The following is a 21,136-nucleotide window of genomic DNA, read 5'->3' on the forward strand; positions in this document are numbered from 1 at the left end:
CAGCCCCCAAGGTGAGTGCAGCAGGAGGGCAGGAGGTGCTCCAGGCACGCAGCAGCAGTTCCCCTGCGGCCTGTGGAGAGGCCCCTGGTGGAGCAGGCTGTCCCCCTGCAGCCCACGGGTCCCACACGGAGCAGATCTCCACGCTGCAGCCCGTGGAGGAGCCCCCGGTGGAGCAGGTGGATGTGGCCTGGAGGAGGCTGCGGCCCATGGAGAGCCCCCGCAGGAGCAGGCCCCGGGCCGGAGCTGCAGCCCGTGGAGAGGAGCCCACGCAGGAGCAGGGGGGCTGGGGGGAGCTGCCGCCCGTGGGGGACCCGTGCTGGAGCAGTTTGCTCCTGGGGGATGGACCCCGTGGGACGGAGCCGTGTGGGAGCAGTTTCTGAAGAGCTGCTGCCTGTGGGCAGCCCACTCGTATTTGTAAAAGATCCGCTGTCATAGTAATGTCAGCTGTTTCCACAAGATGTCACAAGACAATAAGGATCAAACGAACTGAGCCTGCTATCCATATAGCATCACTGTACATTATGCTTCACTTCAGGTATAAGTTACAGAGTAGCCTCACCAAAGTTGTAACCTCAAAGCAATTATGCAGTCTAAGAGATTTTGACTGTCAGTAACTGTCAAACTGTAAAAGTTGTCTCCAAATACAGTAGTGCTGGAACCAGTGCCAGCGAGCACATCGCTGCACCAGCCTTGCGCTGAGGTGCTGGCAGCTGCTAAAGGTGCTACCTTCCATTAATAATCCAGTGTCATCTGTATGAAAGCCCTGTCCTTATGTACTTGCCAAATTCTCTATCAGCTCATAATATTGAGTTAAAAAAATTCCCTGTATTTTCCATTTTATGTGATGCTTTGCAGGTGCATCCCTTTCTGCCTAAATTCCACATGAACTATTACTGCATGCTATGGATATGCTCCCATGGATCCCTCTCATGCTAAGTAGAGATCAAATTAGTGGTCTTTGCAGATTTCTCACCACAAGTGCTCAGGCATACCGTTTGTGAGGCACACTGGAAACCCTTAATTAATGCCAATAATGAAACCAACTGCTCTGCCACTCAGTGGGGGCACAGCAGCTCTTTTCCATTGGGACTCCTGGCTCCAATGGCAGCAGAAGCAAAACTTTCAGGACACTCAGGGAACACGAGGGTGAATGCCGTGCATGTGGGGAACGTGTTAATAACATTAATTAAGCCACTGCCCCGTAATGAGTTAGTGGTGTCTGGGTGCCCTCCACACCCCAACACAGCTCTGACAGGTGTCAGGATCACCAGACAGCATTCCCTACTACCGTACACCAGCAGCTAAAGAGGTGTTTAGCGGCTTGTAATTACGGTTTAGGTTAATAATTGTGTAGCCACTGGCCTGTAATTGGGTTATACACAGGATGAGCCCATTTGCCATTAAATACAACTTCCCCACACTTGTATTGCGGCCCACACACGGAAGCTGACAAGGGGGGTTCCAGGGCCGCTCCTGCCCGTGCTGGGGCCAGTTCAGGCCCGGGGCAACCCGCCCAAGGCGCTGAGGGAGCCCCGGCGGCATCCGCCATCCCCGGGCCTCCTCACCGAGGCGCCGCCATCTCCTCAGCGCTGCGGACAGCCCCGAGGAGCGCGGTGCACCACGGGACTTGTAGTCCTCCCGCCGCTCGGCGAGCAGGCGGGCAGAGCAGTGCGGCCTCATGGGAGTTGTAGTCCTGCCGGCGCCTGCTGCCGGCACCGCGCCGCTCCCCAGTGGCCGTCAGAAACTACAACTCCCAGGGGGCCGCGCGGCGGCGGCCGCCCATTTCTTCGCCGGGCCGGCCGGGGCGGGCATAAGATGGCGGCGAGGTTGAGCGGCGGCGGTGGGGAGAACCGGCTGGTGTCGCTGCCCCTGTCCCGCATCCGCGTGATCATGAAGAGCTCGCCGGAGGTCTCCAGCATCAACCAGGACGCGCTCTTCCTCACCGCCAAGGCCACGGTACCGGCTGCCCCCTCTCCGTGCCCTCCCAGCCGCCCGGGCCCGCTCCTCCTCCTCCTCCTCCTCCATGAGGCGAGGCGCCGCGCTTCTGCCCCGCCGCGCCAAGGGGCGGCTCGGTGTCCTCCCTGCCGCTCGGCTGCCGGGGCTCTGGGGGCTGCTGCAGCCTTGTACCGCTGTCAGCTGGTTCAAACTAGCCCGGGGGAGTGCCAGCCTGCTGCCTTCTGGTCCTCAGGGCCGCTGGGTGGGCTGGGTAGGGCTCTGCAGGGCGGCCCAGGGTGAGGTGCGTGTCAGGAGCCCAGCCGGTGCTCCGAGAAGATGCCGGCAGTGTGGCCAGGTTGGCCCCCGGTATCCTGGCCTGTGTCAGGAATAGTGCAGCCAGCAGGAGCAGGGAGGGGATCGTCCCCCTGTACTCTGCTCTGGTGAGGCCGCACCTCGAGTGCTGTGTTCAGCTTTGGGCCCCTCACTGCAAGAAGGACATCGAGGCCCTGGAGTGTGTCCAGAGCAGGGCTATGAAGCTGGGGAAGGGCCTGGGACACAAGTCCTGTGAGGAGCGGCTGAGGGAACTGGGGGTGTTTGGTCTGGAGAAGAGGAGGCTCAGGGGAGACCTTATTGCTCTCTGCAACTACCTGAAAGGAAGGTGTGGGGAGCTGGGGGTCGGCATCTTCTTGCAGATAGTGATAGGGCTAGAGGGAATGGCCTCAAGTTGTGCCAGGGGACGTTCAGGTTGGAAATGAGGAGACATTTCTTCTCAGAAAGAGCAGTCAGGCATTGGGACGGGTTGCCCAGGAAGGTGGTGGCGTCACCGTCCCTGGGGGTGTTCAAGGAAAGGTTGGACGTGGTGCTTGGGGACATGGTTTAGTGGGTGACATTGGTGGTAGGGGGGTGGTTGGACCAGAGGATCATGGAGGTCTTTTCCAACCTTAACAATACTGTGAGTCCATATCCTGACTTTGTGAAATGTATCAAGCCCTTCTCAAATGAGTGGGTCTTGCACAGAGTGCCCTGTTTGTGCACAGTTAAATGTGGTGGTTTTGTCTTTAATTGGGGATTAAAGAAAACTGCTGCCAGCTCTGTATCTGAATTCTTACTATTCACTTTAACTTTTTAGGAGCTTTTTGTCCAGTATTTGGCGTCATACTCCTACAAACATGGCCGAGGCAAGGAGAAGAATGCTCTAACTTACAGTGACCTGTCGCATACTGCAGAAGAGTGTGAAACCTTTCAGTTCCTTGCAGGTATCTATGGAGTGACGGTAAATCCAGTATGTAATTGGGAAAATGAAGTCTTGTCCTCACAAAACAATTCAGTGAGAGCACAAGCCTCCTGCTTGGTCGTTTATCTTCTATATAACACTAAAATGGAACTCATAAGCTACGTCACTGAAAACCCTTCTTTGGCAATAGAGATTTTTGTGGTGCTTCCAATTTATACACAGCTAATTAGCGCTCAGCATATTGCCATAAGCCTTCCACAACTCCATTTGAAAGCACTCAGCCTATAAAACAAGATCAGTGTACATCTTTGTTACAAATTATATGGCTCACAAATTACACCTTTAAATCTGGGAGTCCTGTTTCGCAGAGTGACTCATCATATGGTTCCTCTCCCTGTTTTAATGTGTATATATAAGGTGTGCACGCTTAACTTGCAATTTTGTTGTAACACTTGGCTCAGAGAAGTTATCAGCATAGGATATAAATTGAGAATGAGACATTCTTAGGCTGGGCTTTCTCAGGGCCCTTTTTGTTGTCCCGAATATCTCTCCTGAATGGAGAAAACCTGTTTCTATAGGACATAAATAAGGTAGTTGTCCTAGCGAATCCGTCAGAGGTGGCTGAGTAACTGAGCACTCCATTTTACGTCAAACAAATAACATTACTTGCACCACACGTGGGTAATTCCCTTTTATTATAGCTGTTTAGGTCAGACTAATTCATCTGGTTATTCACTAAAATAACGATGTAAAACAAACAAAAAAGGCCTCTTTTTGGCTGTTTAATTAGTGGTATGAATACAGCAGTATGAATGAAACAACTTAAGTTTCAAACTGACTGTAAAAGAAGCAATTCTGCCTTCCAGATATCTTGCCAAAGAAGATCCTAGCTAGCAAATACCTAAAAATGCTTGAAAAAGAGAAGCGAGATGGAGAAGTGGGGGAAGGAGAAGAAGAGGATGAGGAGGAAGATGATGAAGATGAAGCTGTTGGTGAAGATGTTGGATCTTAAGGCTAGAGGAGAACTACTTCATAGTTGATCCGCTTTCTGTTGTATAAAGGATGTTATTTTTGTGACTGAGATTCCAGATGCTGGATATATTTATATACTGAGCCATTTGCTTTTGCTTTAAGAAGTTTAAAAATTGAACTTTGTCCTTGCTGAAGAATGGGATTCTTCCCTCGGAAAACACGGTGGGGAGAGAAGCGCTCATGTAAATTTGACAGCAGAACTCGCTGAGGCGATCCAAAATGTGACTTCTTCAGACAATCGTTACCAAATCTAAAAGTCCTTCAGGGCAGCTTTCAGTCCAAAAGCTGTTTCACCGTCTCTCTAGAAGGGGGTTCTACCCCAGTTTGTCTCTCTCCTCAGAGTGGAAAATGAGGAGAGGGGAGGTGTTTTATACAGTATCTTAAAATATCTGCTGTCCTGGTCTCCTTAGGAGCCAGGAACTGATCAAACCCTCCCCCAGCTGTCTGGGATAGCGCCAGGGCAGTAGCGGCGGACCAAGCCCATATGAAAAGAGTTCCGTAAAACTGCTGCTGTAGTGCAGCCTCCGTGGGCGTGCCTGCACGGAAACGCGGAGAGGATGAGAGCTATTCCAATAGCTGATGTGGTTTGGTGGTAACAAAGTCGGTGTTGGATAATGATGTAAATGTGTACATCCAGAACCTTGCTCTGTACTCAGCTCTCCACATCTGCAGTGTGTCTGTGGTGGCTGACAAAACGCGCGTTGTTTGAGGTCTGTTAAACGTGGATTGTTGAGAATGAACAACCCATTCGCCGTTTAAGCGAGAGCTGGATTTATTTTTTTTTTTACACTATAAAAATAACTTTCCTGTGTACAACTTTATATGCAACTTTTTAAAAATAAATGTTTTTTTTATGAAAAGTGACACTTGATGCAGAGACTTTCCACAGTTCTTTCCAGCTTCTGTTGTGTGCATGACTAACGTACGAGCCTAGCGTGCTCACCCTTCATCCTCCCAGGAAGGAAAAATAAGGGAAAATAAGGAAAAATAATCATATTGTATGATTATATGAAGATACTTATGGCTTGTCTTAAGTTGAAGGCCGAACTACACTAAATGGCTATTGAAACACAAGGCTGCAGCTACTCCATCATTTGGCACACTCCACATTTTGTTCTAGGAGTGCAAAAACAGGGGTTAGATGGCTAAGATCAGAGACTGGCAGAAGAGTTAAGCTGCTGAGCCACAAAAGAAATGTTCTTACTCTAAAAGATCAAAGACTGTGGCACTATAAAATGTGTTCCGTAAGTTGCCATAAACATCGCATTGTATCAAGAATGCTGCAGTGAGTGCGAAGTGATGCTTCAGCCCTAGAGAAATTCCCAGACGTCCATACAGAATTATAATGTTGTGAGTTTATTTTATTTTTTAATTATTAGAAATGCACAGATCCTGGCCAGCTCTGTGAGGGTCACATTCGAGAGAGCTGCAATAGGAAATCCTGCCGCAGAAGTCATTAGTCTTGGGACCAGAGCTGGCAACGACCCACGGCCTCGTGCCCCTCGTGCCAGTCCCAGCACCGCTGGCTCCCCGCAGCCAGGCTGCAAAATGCTGAGGATGCCCCATCCCTGGAGGTGCTCAGGGCCAGGCTGGATGGGGCTTTGGGCAACCTGGGCTGGTGGGAGGTGTCCCTGCCCATGGCAGGGGGGTTTTGACGACAGCACACAGTGGACAAACTTACCAAGACGAATCTGTTGTTAGATGTCTTTGTTTTCTTCCTACAGTGTTACCTTGCGGGATCCTCCCCACCAAGCCAGGGCTGCTCAAAGAAAACGAAGCTCCCATCTCCCCAAGCTTACAAAAATGACGAACAGACTACAGTTACCACACACAAAATCACCGCATTTTGTCCCTCTTAGAAGTTTCCCGTGGGACGATGAACATACTCAGGCAATTAGCGAGGCCACAAGAACTTGGTTGAATTAATCCAGAAGGGTGTTTGGAGTCCTTAGGGGAGAGCCCAGAGCTGCCAAAATTTGCCAGAACCAACTCCAGGCCTTGCAGCTACCAAAGCTTGTTGCCATCAAAACTGGTAACTAGCACTCGTTTTCCCCAAATCTTGCTTGTCACAGAGCAAGTGTGCCCAATTCAACATCATATTTCAAAAACGAGGGATGTGACTTACAAGGGACGTGACTTCTGCCTGAAAGGGGAGGGACGGTTGTGACTTTATCTCATGCTACCAAGTAAAACCTGTCTGTGGCTGCAGGGCTGGAACTCACCGTACCTCTGATATCACCTTGACTTGAGGCTTTACGGTAAGCATGAAGAGCTCGCTTCTTTTGCTTAAAAACTGCAGGTGTAAACTGAGAAAGGCACAAAAGGCAGGATTTCAGGCAAGCGGTTTCCAAACTGCCAACCTGCCATAAATAATTTGAGAGTGCCTTGCCAGTTACTTTCTTGAAAAGCAGCACAAAACGGCTCTGGAAACGCGCCCAACGGGCACATGGCAGAGCACGGACCAGAACTTCACGGCACTCGGGCGCCAGAGGGATTCTCCCCTCTCACAAAAAAGCCCCAAAACCAGCACATTTAAATCAGAATTATGATTTGGCAAAGCACAGTGAGGCATACTATAAGGATGTCTGCTCTGGAATGATCTTGAATCAGCCACCACGACTTTACCAGAGCTACAGACTGCAGCAATCCATAGTTTTAGATTTCACAGTGCACAAGTAACTGGGAAAAAAAAAAGTCAAATTAAAGAAAGACAGCAAACAAACTTGTAAAGATGAGGAATTTTATTTTATTGACATACTATGAGGCAAAACAAAATTGACACCATACAAAATAACTTTATAAAATATCATTCACATCATTATTTTGTCAGGAATTACAGCATTCTGAGCTTGTTACGAGTCTTATGTTTTGAGGTGAGAAACACTATGCTAAATCTTTAGTATTAGTTGTATATATACAGTAAGAAACCAAAACAGAAACTGTTAGGTTTTTCATGAGTTTATTGCAAAAGTAGTGCAAACTATTTTACCTTGCAAGCTGTAAAACAAAACTTGGAAAAGGACCCACCTAAGCTTAAAAACACGACAATAAATGCTCGACTTCACAGCCTTTGAAGCTTCCTTCAACGGTTCTCAACAGAAATTCCCCATCTTCAACAGAAATTCCCCATCTTTGCACATTTTTCGGTTTCCACTGGCTCGGAAAGGCAGAAGTGGAAGACGCACCCGCAAGAGGCTGAGCCGGGGGAGCAGGTCGGATCCTGCTCCGTGCTGGGCCCGATGCTCACCAAGCCTTAATTTGGGCAGCTCGGCGCACAGCACGGCCGAGCCACCCCCAAAACATTGACCAACAGGGGAAGTTTGGTCCCTTTGGTTTTCCTCTATCAACACGCTGCCCCTCTCCCCATCCGTACTTGAGAAAAGAGTCAAGAAAGCGGTACGAGCACGCCGACGGTTAGGAACACGTATTGTCTGTTTTCGGAGTATAGTATCCTTTTCCTGAAGTCTATGTAAAGCGAATTTCCTCGTGGTCCCCCCTCCCCGTTGCGTACACGATGCAGGGCAAACCCCACCCCGAACTCCTGCGTGAAACCAAGGACGGATACTACATCCTACGAGCTCAACAGAAAACACCGGTCTAAAATGCTACTGGGGTCCCCCGAAGCAAAACAGGTAGCTAGTAATCTACTAAAAAAAAAAATAAAAGCAAACAAATGCTACATGAAAAATGTTAAAGGAACAAAATGCAGCATATTCAGGTTCTTTTTTTTTTTCTTGAGGTACCTATATAAATATTACCTTCTGCCCAAAGTACTATCTGTTTTGTTATAAAACTAAAGTCCTTATCTCGAGCCAATTGCAGGGCATACATTATTATTGAGAAAGTGCAACCATGCTGATAATTTATATGCAGCATATTAAAGGATGAGTAGAGGCTTTAGAAAATATAGCTTAAGTATAGACCTGATGGAGCAGTTTTATAAAAACATCTAACAGAGGCATCTTCCTTTTGTTCGAGTCTCTCTGCAGCTGAAAGCCTTAGGAAACAGCTTTGGAGTCCTGCCACCCCGGACTGTCAGCCCTTTTACAGTTCCATACATAGATTTATTTTTTTTTTTTAATATTTAAACTAAATACAAGTCTACAGAAAAGATTTCCCCCTCTGTATTAAGTATTGGTAGAAAGTCGATTTTTTTTTTTAAACTTCAAAAAATGATAGTATATCACAACTTAAATTTTCCAAAAAGGATTTTTTTTTTCCTTAAGTAAAAAAGGCTTACGTAGTAGAAAAACTTATACGTAGTTGTAAACTGTTAAATACAAAACTGTGTGGAAAAGTCAATTACATTTTATTCCCTTACCCATGTATCCCTTTGTTTTATATATATATATATGCACACATATATACACACACAGCTGTATTCTGTATGTGTATGTATGTTATATATGCATATATATAGATACAGATGTATATATCTAGGGTTGGGATTACGTATTTCAAGAAGTTCTTTATTGGGTATTTCTTTGCCTAGTTCTGCTCTGATACTGTACACTTTACGATTTGATACACCGAAAAATATTTTAAAATTTGCTAAAAATATGCTGCTTTTCTCTTCTTTTTTAAACTCTGCGGTTAAAATTCGTTTGCTGTTTTTAATCAAGAACATGACTTTTGATTGTTACGCACTGGGAAAAAACACAAAGGCACAAAGAATAAAACTGAACTACAATATTGTTGCTTCCGAACAAGAAACCCAAAGGTTTTGGTTTGCAGAGGACCGCCTCCGCCGAGGTCAGTCGTCACATGCAGTTTGGTCGCTTTTTGCCCATCTCGTCGACAATTTGAGTTCATAGCACCCAACTGTTGAAATGAGGTAGATCCAAATCCAAAAAGAAAGCTGGGTCCCCGCCACGTGATTTGCCCCTGTTCCTAATGTTTTAAGGATTAGATGTCAGTCGGAGAAGCGAAAACGATGGCACTATCTGAAGTAAGCACAGAACTCGAGAATTTTTTTTTTTTTTCATTTTTCAATGTAAAATTTCAGCGCTAAGTCGCGATCCTCCTTCAGGCAGAGATTTCCTAGCAGGGGAGGGAGAAGAACACGTCCAACGCAAGGAGCTGAGATTTGAGAAAGCCCGTTTTGGGGCAGACTGCCCGAGAAACGCAAGAGAGCCCGGCTTCTGTAGAGCAACGGTGACGCCAGCGCCCGAGGAGGTCGGTCACAGTATAGAGATCTACAGGTTTTCCCCTTTCGTTCTCAGGTGAGCCTTCCTTTTTACGAGTTTAGCTTCATAGGAAGATCCTACTCTCGTTAAACAGTATTTTTGCATACTCCGAGAAAATCTGACGAATTTATCTCTTTTGTTAAGGCTTAATTTAAAGTGGCGTCGCCACACAGCGTCATGCAAACATCAAGCTACGTAAGCAAGGTACAGCATTTACCCTACGCACGTCGACACGGAGCCCCGCCGGCTCTGGGGAACATAAAGCAACACTTCATCTACGCCGTCAACTCTACGATGCCACCGACGCGTTTAAAAATCAGTCAAGGGGGCTTTGTGTTACACGTGCTAGTCTTACCCAAACAGCACTACATCGTTTATACATCGGAAGCACGAGGCGTTTTAATCCGGATGCAACACGCAACCTAGCCAACACACGCTTAGTACCACTTGAAATGAGGCCCTTAACATCTTAGCTTTTTCTTTTTTTTGTTTTTTTCCTTCTTCTTCCAAAAATAGTAAACTCTACACGGTCATAAAAACATTTGGATTCGAGGGAGCATGTACAACGGGAGACTTCTGAGTTCCTTTTTGGTTGGTTTTTAGTTATTTTTACAAAAATAAAGAAACAAAAATATTCAAAGAAAGGATTTTAATGGATGTCAGTTAAATCTGCAATATACCAAACTTCAGGAAAAAAAATAGGGGGGGGGGATTTAATCAATACATTCTCTTTTCCACCTCACCCTTCCGTGACCAAGTCAACCACCTTGCCGCACAGAAACCTGGGGTGAGATCTCTACAAACTGCCCCAAAAGCTTGAGGTTTTGTGATTGTACAAACTAACAAAGGACGACGGAAGCCAGCGATATTGTGCTTATTGTTCCCAGCCAAGCTCTGCCTTCGCACCTTCAAGTCTGAGCAGTCACACTGCGCTTTCACCGACGCGTGCACGCACGTGTGCGTCCACACACACACCACTGCCAACAAATGGCAAACTGAATGGCAGCACTTCGGGATAACCCACAGCTTCGCCAGATACACTTTGCCATTGCATCTAATTGGTGATTTTTCACAGATAATTTCAAGCCTTACTCCTTTTTTTTGTTTTTGCATCTCCCTATAAAAAAAAATGCACAGCTTTCCCAAATGCTCACTAGTAATCACCCCTTAAGTATATCTTCTTTCTGCAAATCCATACATTATCCTACCCTTCAGCCCCATATAATCAAAAAAACAAACGCTATTTTTGCTGCCCCAAACTCGGTAATAAAGGATGGGGAAAATGCAACAATCTTCATTTAAGCTGGAGACGTTCTGGGGATTAAACACTGAGAGGCAATTTCAGGTCAGTTCAAGATTCAAGTCGGCCAGGCAATTAGAGACACGGTATTTACTTCAAAACAAGATGACACAATTGTCACTCGTGGATGAGATGAGGAGTTTTAAGGGGTCAGTCTCAGGAGAAAGCAAGGAACAACAAAATTAGGGTCAATCCCACCTTTTTATAGCGCAAACAGTGGGTTCTGAGCATCTCCCAGCTGATGCAGGATTAATGTTAATGAAATCTGGAAACAAACTTCTCTGCACGTTCTGCTGATACGCGACGGGCTCAACCCAACCCTACCCGCAGCACACGATCAAGTGCCCGCCGCAGAGCCGAGATTTTGGGGTGCCCACCCAGCGTGGACCAAGCTCCGAGCCAAGCAAACCCAGGCAGTTTTACGTACGCTGCTAAGAGGGGAGCTTCCTCTGTTGGCGCAGAAACAGGAAAAGCTGATAGGCAAAGAATAGAGTCCCCATTATGTGGTGTGGTTTTTTTTATTTTCCTGCTAGGAAATGTAAGCTAACAAAGTAAATGCAAAGAGGACCAGCCAGGGGAGTAGGAACTCCCAAGGTTGCTTGCTGACCTTTTCACAATTCATGCTTGCCAAGCACACGCAGGCATAAAATGGTCGGAAACGTTTAAATTAATGCTTCAGGGACAATCAATAGGCTCGTTCCTAGGTTAGCCGTATCTGTAACTGCTGCTGCTGGGTAGAGCAGCTATTCCAGCAGGTATTTCAGTTCTTAAAGGGGAAAAAAATAGAGCAAAACTAAAGCAACCTGGTACAGCAACACAGCCAGATGCTGCGGATCTTTTACATTTCTGGCGCTGCCACGTGCTAAACTCCAGGACCGGCTCCCACCAGCCTCTTGCACCTGCAAACTCCACGAACGTCCCTGTCCTCGCTCCGACCAAATCCGAGGTGCTCTGCGATGCCGAGAGCAGAAGGCAGCTTTTGGGAGCTGCCCAACAGCCTTCCCTTTTGGGGCAGAGGCTGGAAGTTGCCAGCAGGATCTGCCAGGGGCTGCGGGGCTGTGCAGGAAGCCAGAAGGAAAACTACATGTTGCTTACTGTCGCCTCAACAAGTGCTTATTTGGCAGTTTTCTGATAAAAATGGTTCACCTTGCCTCCCTAGTTACTCTCATCATTTTAAGGGGATGTGCTCACAATCCCCTGCCTGCACAGGGAAACCTCTTCCAGGCCACAGCAACATCAATAGTGTCTATGGATCAATAAAACCAGGACGTAGTGAAATATTTTCTAAAAGCAGCTATTTGCCCTCGAGCAAAACCCTATTCTTCATGCCTTGGGGGGGACTTGTGAAGTTAGAACGAAGATCTGAACGAAATGTTCAGGATTTTACCCTGTTCAATCATTGCTGAGCTCATTTATTCAGTCACTCACCATCGCTCAGCAAGAATTCTTCCAAAAAGCCAGAACTTCGTCCCTGCCATCGATAGGCTTCGTTAGTGTCTACGGCCAAAGATTAAGATGATGAAATCGCAGGTAACATAATCCTGGCTGATTTGCCTCTGAGATGCCAGCTCCTAGCATAAAGCCCGGTCACTTCCAAACCAAAAGCTACAGCAGTGCCACGAAACCACCCCAGCGCGTCGTGGTCAGGCAGGTAGTATTTCTGTCAGCAGAGTGGTTAAGCATAAACCAGGGAAGCTCGCTTGGATTCACTGTAAACAAAACAAGGAATTAACGTGGTTTTCTACGGTTTCATTTCAGGCCATTTAAAGCACCTGTAGTCGGCGTGCGCTTAGTTCAAGACTGAGTTATGGCCAAGGCTTCACACAAAACTGACACGTGAAATATTCACAACAAAAACACTCCAGATTTTTTTTTGTTTTCATTTTAAAGTTTATCAGTCTTGGGCTGAGCAGGGAAGATAGTCAATATACTCAACGTTACAGTCTCACATCAACTTATCAAAAAAATAGGTTTAAAAATATTCCAATACATATGTTTTTTGCTTCAGATTCAAAATATATTCCAAGCACCTTGATGTCACTTGCAATGAAAGCACGACATTTGTCGGCCAACAGCTGAAATACGAAGAGATGTTTCATTTGGAAACAACGGTATACAAACCCAGCAAGCGAACCGAGAGGTGACATGGGAGTCGCTGCTACCAGGTGACCCTGTACCAAAAAAGAAAACGTGCCAGGCACGATGTGCCAAGCTCTTTCTGAAATCTCAACACCACCTTTGCACGAGCCACGCCGACACCTTTGGAAGACAGAAGGAGCGAAAAGGAGATGTCCGGGATCACAGTATGGCACCGCTGGTCCTCCAGCACGGAACAAAAGAGCAATAATACAGTTCTCCAGGGAGCGTTTTGGCTGCTTAGGAAGTAGGCTCGCTTTACAAATTAATCTTTCTGTGGAGGAATAGAGGAGGTAGCCTTGAACTGCACCTGCTCGCTAACTAACGAGTACTACACAACCACCTTCCGTAGTGATTTGGCCAAGCCATTACATTCATCTTAACACTGCAGGCAAAGGAACAACACGGAACAAGCAACTGAAACACACAAAACGAGATAAAACTGGTTATGTGCCACGCACACACAAAACAAGCCCCTGCTCCTTGGGATTCAACACAAGGTCTCGGAGGGATGCACCTTTCCAGACACTGACCCGCCGGAGACAAAACTTGGGTTTTGCACCTTAATGATACGCGACGGGCTGGAGTTCGGGTCTCTCCTGTCCCGATGGTTACAGAAGGCCGTTGCTGATGGCTTCTCAGAGCATCACACACCACTTCTTAGTTCAGGGCACTAAAACATCGACTGCACCCAACAGTCCCACAGCCACGGAGGGACAGAGAACAAGACATCATAAACCCCATCCCATATCCCTGTTACTCTACTAATTCTGCCCCGCAGACCGGTTCTTCTCAATACCACACGGGAATCAAATGCTGAAGGAAGCCAGGAAGACGCGGGACAACTGGAGCTGAGAGTACAGATACTGCATTAATTAATTAATCAGCCAACTTCAATCCAAGATTGGCATTTAAATGTTGCACGGACAACAAGCACGGTGGTGGCTTAAAAACCCGACTTAGCATCTTTATGGTGTGGGAGAAACGTGCACGGAGGAGAGAGGGAGGAAATATTTTATGAACACAAACGCACCCTAACAAAGCAACTGTGCCCTCGGACTCACACCCTAACGCAAACGAAGCACAACAACATTTAGAACCAAAGCTCGTGTCTCAACACTGTAAAATATGGCAGCATTCCTACAACGTCAGAGCAAGGAATGGCATCCACAGCATTTCCGTATTTGCTATCCGTAGCGCTATTTACAGTATTTTTAAAGAGCTACAGCAGAAGGGAAAAAAAAAAGTCTTACAGTAAAAAGGGAGTTTAAAAACAATCAGTGCAATTACCTTCTACTTGAAGTTTTCCTTAAGACTGCATGTATGCAACAAGAAGCATGTTGCCAAATGTATATAAAAGTTAAAAAAAAAAAAAATGTACTGTCCTGTATGAGAAATAGAGAAAGCCACACTGTCAGGAAAAACAACACAAAACAAAAACAGATGCTACTGTAGAAGAGTATTAAAAAAATTAGGAAAAAAAAGTAATTTTCTTACATTGGCATTGAGTGTAAAAAATAGAACAATAATTTTTTTTTACATTCTTTTTTTGGGTGTATAAGGTATTTAAAAGAAAAAACAATCCCTTATGGGCTACCTATGCCACCAGAAATGCTTACTGGATGACACCAAGAGGCAAGTACGTCCCCATCTGCGTCTCCACAAGTCCCAGTCCTGCTCCTGCAGTAGGTGTCCTTTTGTGTTGGACCGAGCTGCAGAGCCAACCTGTTCTCACTTCAAAACGACAACATTCTTCCTCAAAAAGAAAGTCTGCACATACAGGGAGACCTACAGCAGCCCACTAAACACGCACGGGGGTGTTAATGCAGGCCTTCCTTCTGCCCTTGCTCTCAGTTAAATCTCAGAGGCTCACCGGCACGAGGAAGATTGGGGTTTGAGGAGGCTGCTGCAGTGACTGGTGTTGGCAGCGATGTGCGAAGCACTCGGCAGCACGATCTGCTGCTCGGCACAAAGCCTCTTTGTGCAGGTACACATCAGGCTGCTGATAAAAGCTTCAAAAGCATCTGAACTCCGTTAGAAACCTCAATCTTTTATAAAGTGACCTGAGCACGCAAGAACCTAGGAGCCCACAGCTAACCTTCAAAAGTTACTTAAAATCCTTGCAGAGGTGTTACCTCTTGCCTTAGTTATACAGGTGGTCTATTCATGTCTGAACAGGAGATGATAAAAATGGACAGGGGCCACAGGAGTTATTGATAGTCGGACTTCAAGCTAAACCTTAGCAACATTTTGGCTTTAACAATCAGGGAACGTAATGCCTGGACGAAGATCAGAAACGTGTAGTACGGATTTCTTGCTTTAGACTTAGGTACTTGTAGATTTTCCATGCAGGCTGCAGCAGGTTAACACAAAAGGCCTTCCCTCACAGCTTAGGTCAACGACTAATCCCAAACCTTTCCACCTGACAGATCGAAACCCAAGGAAATTAATATGCCAGAGCCGCCGCAACGTGGAAGATCATTGATTGTGAGTCAGCAACCCAAACGCCGAAGCAGCCTAACTCGAACCAAGCCAGGAGGAGTCCCAATAAAAAGAAGTGATCAGTCAAACCAGCAGAGTTACGGTTGCATAGGGCTATCTGGAAGGCCAAACTCACGTAAGGCTGGGACAAATCCCCCTACTTCCAACATTTCACAGTGGGGCACCTCCTCCTAAGGACTGCCTGAAGGAGAGGCAGAGCGGACGTTATCTGATTGAGCCACGGGAGCAGAAGTTTCTAAAACCAGGCAATACTGTATTACAGCTAGTACATTAAAAAAGACAGCTTTTAAGTATTTTAATCTTTGTTACTACGTTGTGATTGTCACAGAACCACACGCTTTGGAAGGGCTCTCTGGAGACACCCAGGCCCCTGCCCAAAGCAGGTCCAGCAGATCGGAGCCTTTCCAAGGACAGAGATTCACAACCCGCTTCAGTATTTGGATATTTCTGTTTCTATAGTGTTACCATTTCAGTACAAAGCCAGAAAAGCAATCCATAGCAGGCAACTCAATAATACCTGTTCACCTCTTGAGCACACTCTTTTAAAGACGAGCTGCACCGAAACAGAAGAAATACTGCAGTACTGACACCGGTCAGTTTGTCCCTAATGGCGCCGACGCCTGGAAGGGGAAGGAGATATTTTTGTCACCAGGGTGCAATCAGGATCGGCTTTCAGCCCGCCGAGCACCAAGACAGCCTGCACCAACAGCTGAATTCAAGCAAAAGGTCATCGCCAGGGACATAACGGAGAGCGAGAGGAATGCAGTGGAAGAGGTCCTGCCCGGTGCTCTTTTGCAACCGCAGTCACGCAACTCCTCGGCACGGCCTCAGGGAACAACTGCCGGAGGGTAAAACGCATTTGGTTACTGCTGGCCTGAGCTGCACAGTGACTTAGTGGTTATAACTGCCTACCTCAGCCACGACTTCGACAGCAGGAGTACGTGAGAGACGGAGACGTCTTGAGCGTTGCGTTTACCTGAGATATTGCTGCTCTTACAAAACACGAAACAGGTGGGAGGGTAAAATAAGAGTAGGGGTTTGGGTGTCTGTCCGCCCCCTCCCTTTTTTGTGGGGGGGGGCGGGAGACGTTTTGAGTATTAAAAATATTGCCAGAAGGATAGCTTCTGGCCTTACATAGCACGCTGCTTTTCAAAGTATAATACTTCATCAAAAGTTTTTAGAAAAATGCTTTAAATTATTAATTAATCCACCACTGGGGCAGGGGCAGCAGGGGAAAGGAGGGAGAAATCAAGCTGTCGACTTAGTGGCATTGGAGGCTTAAAAATCTGTGGAAGGTAGAAATGTGCCTAGCCTGAAATGCATGCAACCATCCCAAGTTCTTCATACTCAAGGAAGGAAAGCTACACAAAATTCCTGTTCATTCCAAGAGGATACAGAGATGACAGCTACTCTGAGATTAAGGGTCTGCCTAATATCCCTTCTGCAACTGCTATGCCAGCCCAAAGAATGCATCCTAAATAGGGTGCAGGGAAGTCCCACAGTCTGCTTCAGAAATAAGGTTTGGTGGGTCAAGACAGATTCCGCCCTCTTAGCCTGACCTGACCACCATAAAGTCCTTGCCTAAAGTCCTTTATTCCAGATCTGCACGGATAGGGAAGAGGAGGATGAAATTCACATCCAAGAGGTCTCTGCATAAAGAACAGCAAACAAAATAACTGGCGTTTTATTTAAAATGTTCGATCTCTCCTATTTGTTAAGAATAATCCGTACAAAAATAATTCTTATATAAAACTCTGCCGAATTAAAATCTTCACTGAAATCTGAAACTTCTCAAGCAAGCACACGGAGAAGTGCAACGTGTCCGTTACGGAAAAGCTTCTGCAGCTCAGCAGTGCTTGTGAGGGAGGTATGTGCAACCCGGCTGGAAAACAGGAAGACAGATGATGCGACCTGGAACTTGCTTTCTGTTACACCAGCGTCGTTTAAAAAAAAAAAAAATCTAGATTTACAAAACTGACCAGGAAGAAAATCTGACCCAGCAGCCTAATCAACGAATCAGAACAACACAAACACCATTCATCTGTTACTAGGACTTACATTATTTCACCTAAACAACACCGACAATCAACACGCTTGCTACGAGGTGTACAAAGTTATGTACCTACAGCTCTTTTTGCAGCACAGCTTGGGCATTTTCTAGCTTATTCGACAGCAACCAGGTATAGTCCCTCTGCTATATGGCACAGACCTCCGCGTGGGTTAAAGCTACGCGCCCGCCTCAGTGGCTAGAGGTAAACGGACTCAGAACAGTGACTGAGCTTCTGCTAAGAGAAAAGGGAAAAAGACAACGCAAAATGGAAGAGAATGACATTTTCAAAACCTGCCTCTTAACATGTATTTAAGTTATCCTACGAAAACGAACAAAATCAAGTCAACATAAACATTTCCTGGGCTTTTACCATTTTCTCCTAAACCTGCTTGTGGCATCGTAATTAGTGCAATGGTTTACATATGTATTATGGTTTTCTTATGAACCCAGTGTGCAAACTAACAGAAGCGTTTGTCTAACAATTATCAGTTTTACTTAATGCTTCTCCTAAGAGAACGGCAAAACTCTCACATTTACCATTGACCTTATGCATAATGAAGAGAGTTTCACCTCCCTTCAAAAGTAAACTTCAGTTTCCTAAGATTTATCTTTACTGCATAGATTCTCTGACTTCTGTCTAAATTACAAACAGTGAACCACTCTCCTCTACCAGAGCGCCCGCTTCGCCAATAATCAACGCATAAATAAAATACAAGTGTTTTGTGCTTGAGCAAATGTAGAATGTTGGTCTCGTGTGCGTCTCTGAACGGCACAGGTAGAACCTGCTCTGCTGCGTGCACGCTTGAAAAGCCTTTCTACAAATTACAAGCTCCACAATACACCCTGTACGTATCTCTGAGCTCTCACAAAGTCAGTTGCATATTTTTTGCATTTGAAGAGTAATATCCTCACGATAAGGTTTTAATTTCTAAATCCAAAGCAGTCTTGATATGTTAACAGAAGCATAATGAGCACTCCTTAGTAAATAAAAATAAATAATAGCATCTAGTCTATCACATTAATACTGTGAAACATATATAAAATTTACATTAATTCAAACATAACAGTGAAAGAGGATTGTACTGTATTTTATCACCACAGACCCGTATTCCTTAGAGACTTTGGAAAGTAAGTGTCACAGTCCTGTATGACAAATTCTAAAGTTAGCTGTCAGTGTGATTAAAAAAATCCTTTACAATTTTTGTTTCTTAAAAATGGCACATCTTCTTTTGCCAATCTAACTGGACCTATTAAAAGTTTAGGTACAAGTTCGTTCCTTTTTTTTTTTTTTTTAAATTCTTCTTTAGTCTATGAAAAACATTTTTAAATGCAGCACAATAAAAAACATTCAAGAACAAGCTTCAGAAAATACATTTGCCCTTAGACACAGAGAGAACAATCTTTGTAAGACAGTTGAAAACCAGAATTTTGTCACTCTTTTGAAAATAAAAACTTTGTAAATGCATCTAGAATAATCAAGGCTTCATAAAGAGCCAAAAAACGCTTTGCTTTTCCTTTGTATTAAAAGCTAATTCACAGCATTTTTGCCCACCAACTTTAGTATGAATTAGATCTCTCCAAATTATTAAAAGCAGTTAAATGAATAGCAAACTGAATGAAGAGGTTTGTGTTTTGTTTTTTGTTTTGTTTCTCCCTAAGCCCTGAGATCACAGCTCTTGATTCAATTATAAAATATGGGTCTGTTTTATAACAGACAGCTTAGAGATTTTGGCAAACCACATTTCCAACCATCGTGGGGTTTTGTACAAGAATGCAGTTCACAATCAAGTCTGAAATTCTGGACGGAAGGCTTTCTTGCAAATGGGGAAGAAATTAAGATGCGTCCCTCATTGCTGGCTGTCACTGTAGCTTGGGCAACTGTTGGTCTAAGTGCAGCTGGTCTCATGTGAATCCAACTCTCTATTGTACTGAGTCGCTAAACATTAAAACATGTCAAGCAAAGTACATAGTGCGCAACGTGTCCTGATGAACTTGAACTGCTTTAGCAAGTGCTTGATGATCTCTGCCATTACTCTGACCCGAAGTGTGGCTGCCTTCAGCACTGAAAGAGAAGGGAGGGGGGGTAAAAGGGAGGGCGAAAAGAAACCCTATTTAATCTGCCTCTCCTCGCACATAAGGTTTTCACGTCATTCATTTCTTCTGAACAGTCACAACAGTTCATTGCCCCTAAAATATCAGTGAAGTTCTGAAACAGAAGAACAGCACAGAAGCATACAGGCAGATCTTCTGGTTGTTGGCTTTGGTTCTCTTGTTTATTTTTGGTTTGTGGGTTTTTTTGCTTGGTTGTTTTGTTGTTGTTTTTGTTTGTCCTTATTTTTTCCCCACCCACAATGTAATTCACTGGGGAAAAAGCAAACCAACTTGCCCTCAAACTGCTAAGCGAGGATGCCACTGATCCCAGAATTAACAAGCCCGTTTCCTTCCTGTGAAATTCGGTAGCAATTCAAAACCATGCAACTCACCTATCGTGTTCTTTATCCACCAGATGGTACCTGGCTCGGAAGGCAACCAGGTGCGCGTAATACGCAGGCGCAGGGATGGAAACCGAACGAGTACAGCGTACGTACGTATGACACAACTGGTAGGTGAGAATCTGCAGTTCGTCCGAAGAGAAGCGATTGTCATCCCAGAGGACGTGGTAATGCGAAGGTCTGCTTGTTCCCTGAAGGCAGATCACACAGGACGTCAGCGCTTCAAAAACATCTCTTTTAATTTCCACCTCTGCGGGTGAACTGCAATACAACCTGCTACTTCCCCAAAAGTACACGTGTGAAATTCTAGACTTCGGCAATTTTTTCCTTTAAAAAGGCAAAGAACCTCCCTCCTTGCTCCTTGTGTAACAAATCCCTTTGCATTTTTGGAAAGGATTGCACTTCCTCGAATTTCATCCACGTTACTAATATTAAATGATTGTACTGAAGTGCACTTTGACCTTGTGAAAGTTAGATCTTACAAAGAAGCCAGGCAAAGTAGCTTTATGCAAAAACATTCACAACTAACAGTAACCTAACCTGTGCCTTCACTGCATACACTTCTTTTTAGGGAGTACTGAATTTTAAAGAGGATTACATTTTCAGTGCTATTGTTGATTAATAGTTTCCATTTCTGATTCAGAAGAAATCACAAGAAAAAGTGAAACTATAACGGTGCTGTCTGAACGTACTGGAGATTTCCTGTACACGTTTCAAGAGAATTTCATGCAAGAGGCAGCTCGGAAAAATAGCCCAACTACCTCGCTACCATTCAAAGCAGCACACAGGCAGGATAGAAGCACATTAAACTAATTGCACAGCGTGTGCTCACTGGCTGTTTAGGTTCATTATTTCTTCTAGATGTTAACAGTGATGGAAGAGCATTACAGACAGCACAGGAAAGAGCAGAAACACATAGAAGGAGGTTGTGTCCTTTGTCTCCGGTGTAAAGAGCACATGAAATACCAAGAGCCAGTGTTATCACTGAAAGTCCTCATCCCACACAAAATGCTGTACCTGAATACCAGCATGACTACACAGGTAAAAGTCAAACTCTGATGGATGGGTGATTTTTGTGTCCACTGTGGTGCCAGCTGGAATGTTTCCACTTTTTCCAACCTGTGTGAACAGTAAATGTAAATATATCAAGGTGCACAAACTTTGTTTTTCCTCTTTTCAGCTGTACAGTAAGAAAGAAGAAAACATTTAAAAATATCTGTAAAAACAAAAAGTCCAGAAAGGACCAGGTACAACTGAAATTCTGTTCAT

At 45.3% G+C, this 21,136-nt stretch overlaps 2 protein-coding genes across 4 annotated transcripts in view; one reads left to right on the plus strand and one right to left on the minus strand.

Moving 5' to 3' along the window:
• Positions 1–1,773: 1,773 nt before the first annotated feature.
• Positions 1,774–5,072, plus strand: CHRAC1 (chromatin accessibility complex subunit 1). The gene is made up of 3 exons (XM_048049135.2): positions 1,774–1,956; positions 3,065–3,191; positions 4,036–5,072. Exons 1-3 carry the CDS (start codon positions 1,816–1,818, stop codon positions 4,179–4,181), a joined length of 414 nt encoding a protein of 137 aa, XP_047905092.2. The 5' UTR covers positions 1,774–1,815; the 3' UTR covers positions 4,182–5,072.
• A 1,852-nt stretch (positions 5,073–6,924) lies between these two features.
• The window catches only part of AGO2 (argonaute RISC catalytic component 2), a 58,962-nt gene continuing 44,750 nt past the window's right edge, over positions 6,925–21,136 (minus strand). For all 3 annotated transcript variants that reach the window (XM_066991247.1, XM_066991248.1, XM_066991249.1), the window contains exons 17-19: positions 20,885–20,986; positions 19,859–20,058; positions 6,925–19,437 (exon numbers count right to left, since the gene is read on the minus strand). In XM_066991247.1, the coding sequence (XP_066847348.1) occupies positions 19,329–19,437; positions 19,859–20,058; positions 20,885–20,986 (411 nt within the window). In that variant the 3' untranslated portion in view covers positions 6,925–19,328. The remainder of the gene's footprint in view (positions 19,438–19,858; positions 20,059–20,884; positions 20,987–21,136) is intronic.

Source organism: Anser cygnoides, chromosome 2 (assembly GCF_040182565.1).
Source record: "Anser cygnoides isolate HZ-2024a breed goose chromosome 2, Taihu_goose_T2T_genome, whole genome shotgun sequence".
Lineage (NCBI taxonomy): Eukaryota > Metazoa > Chordata > Aves > Anseriformes > Anatidae > Anser > Anser cygnoides.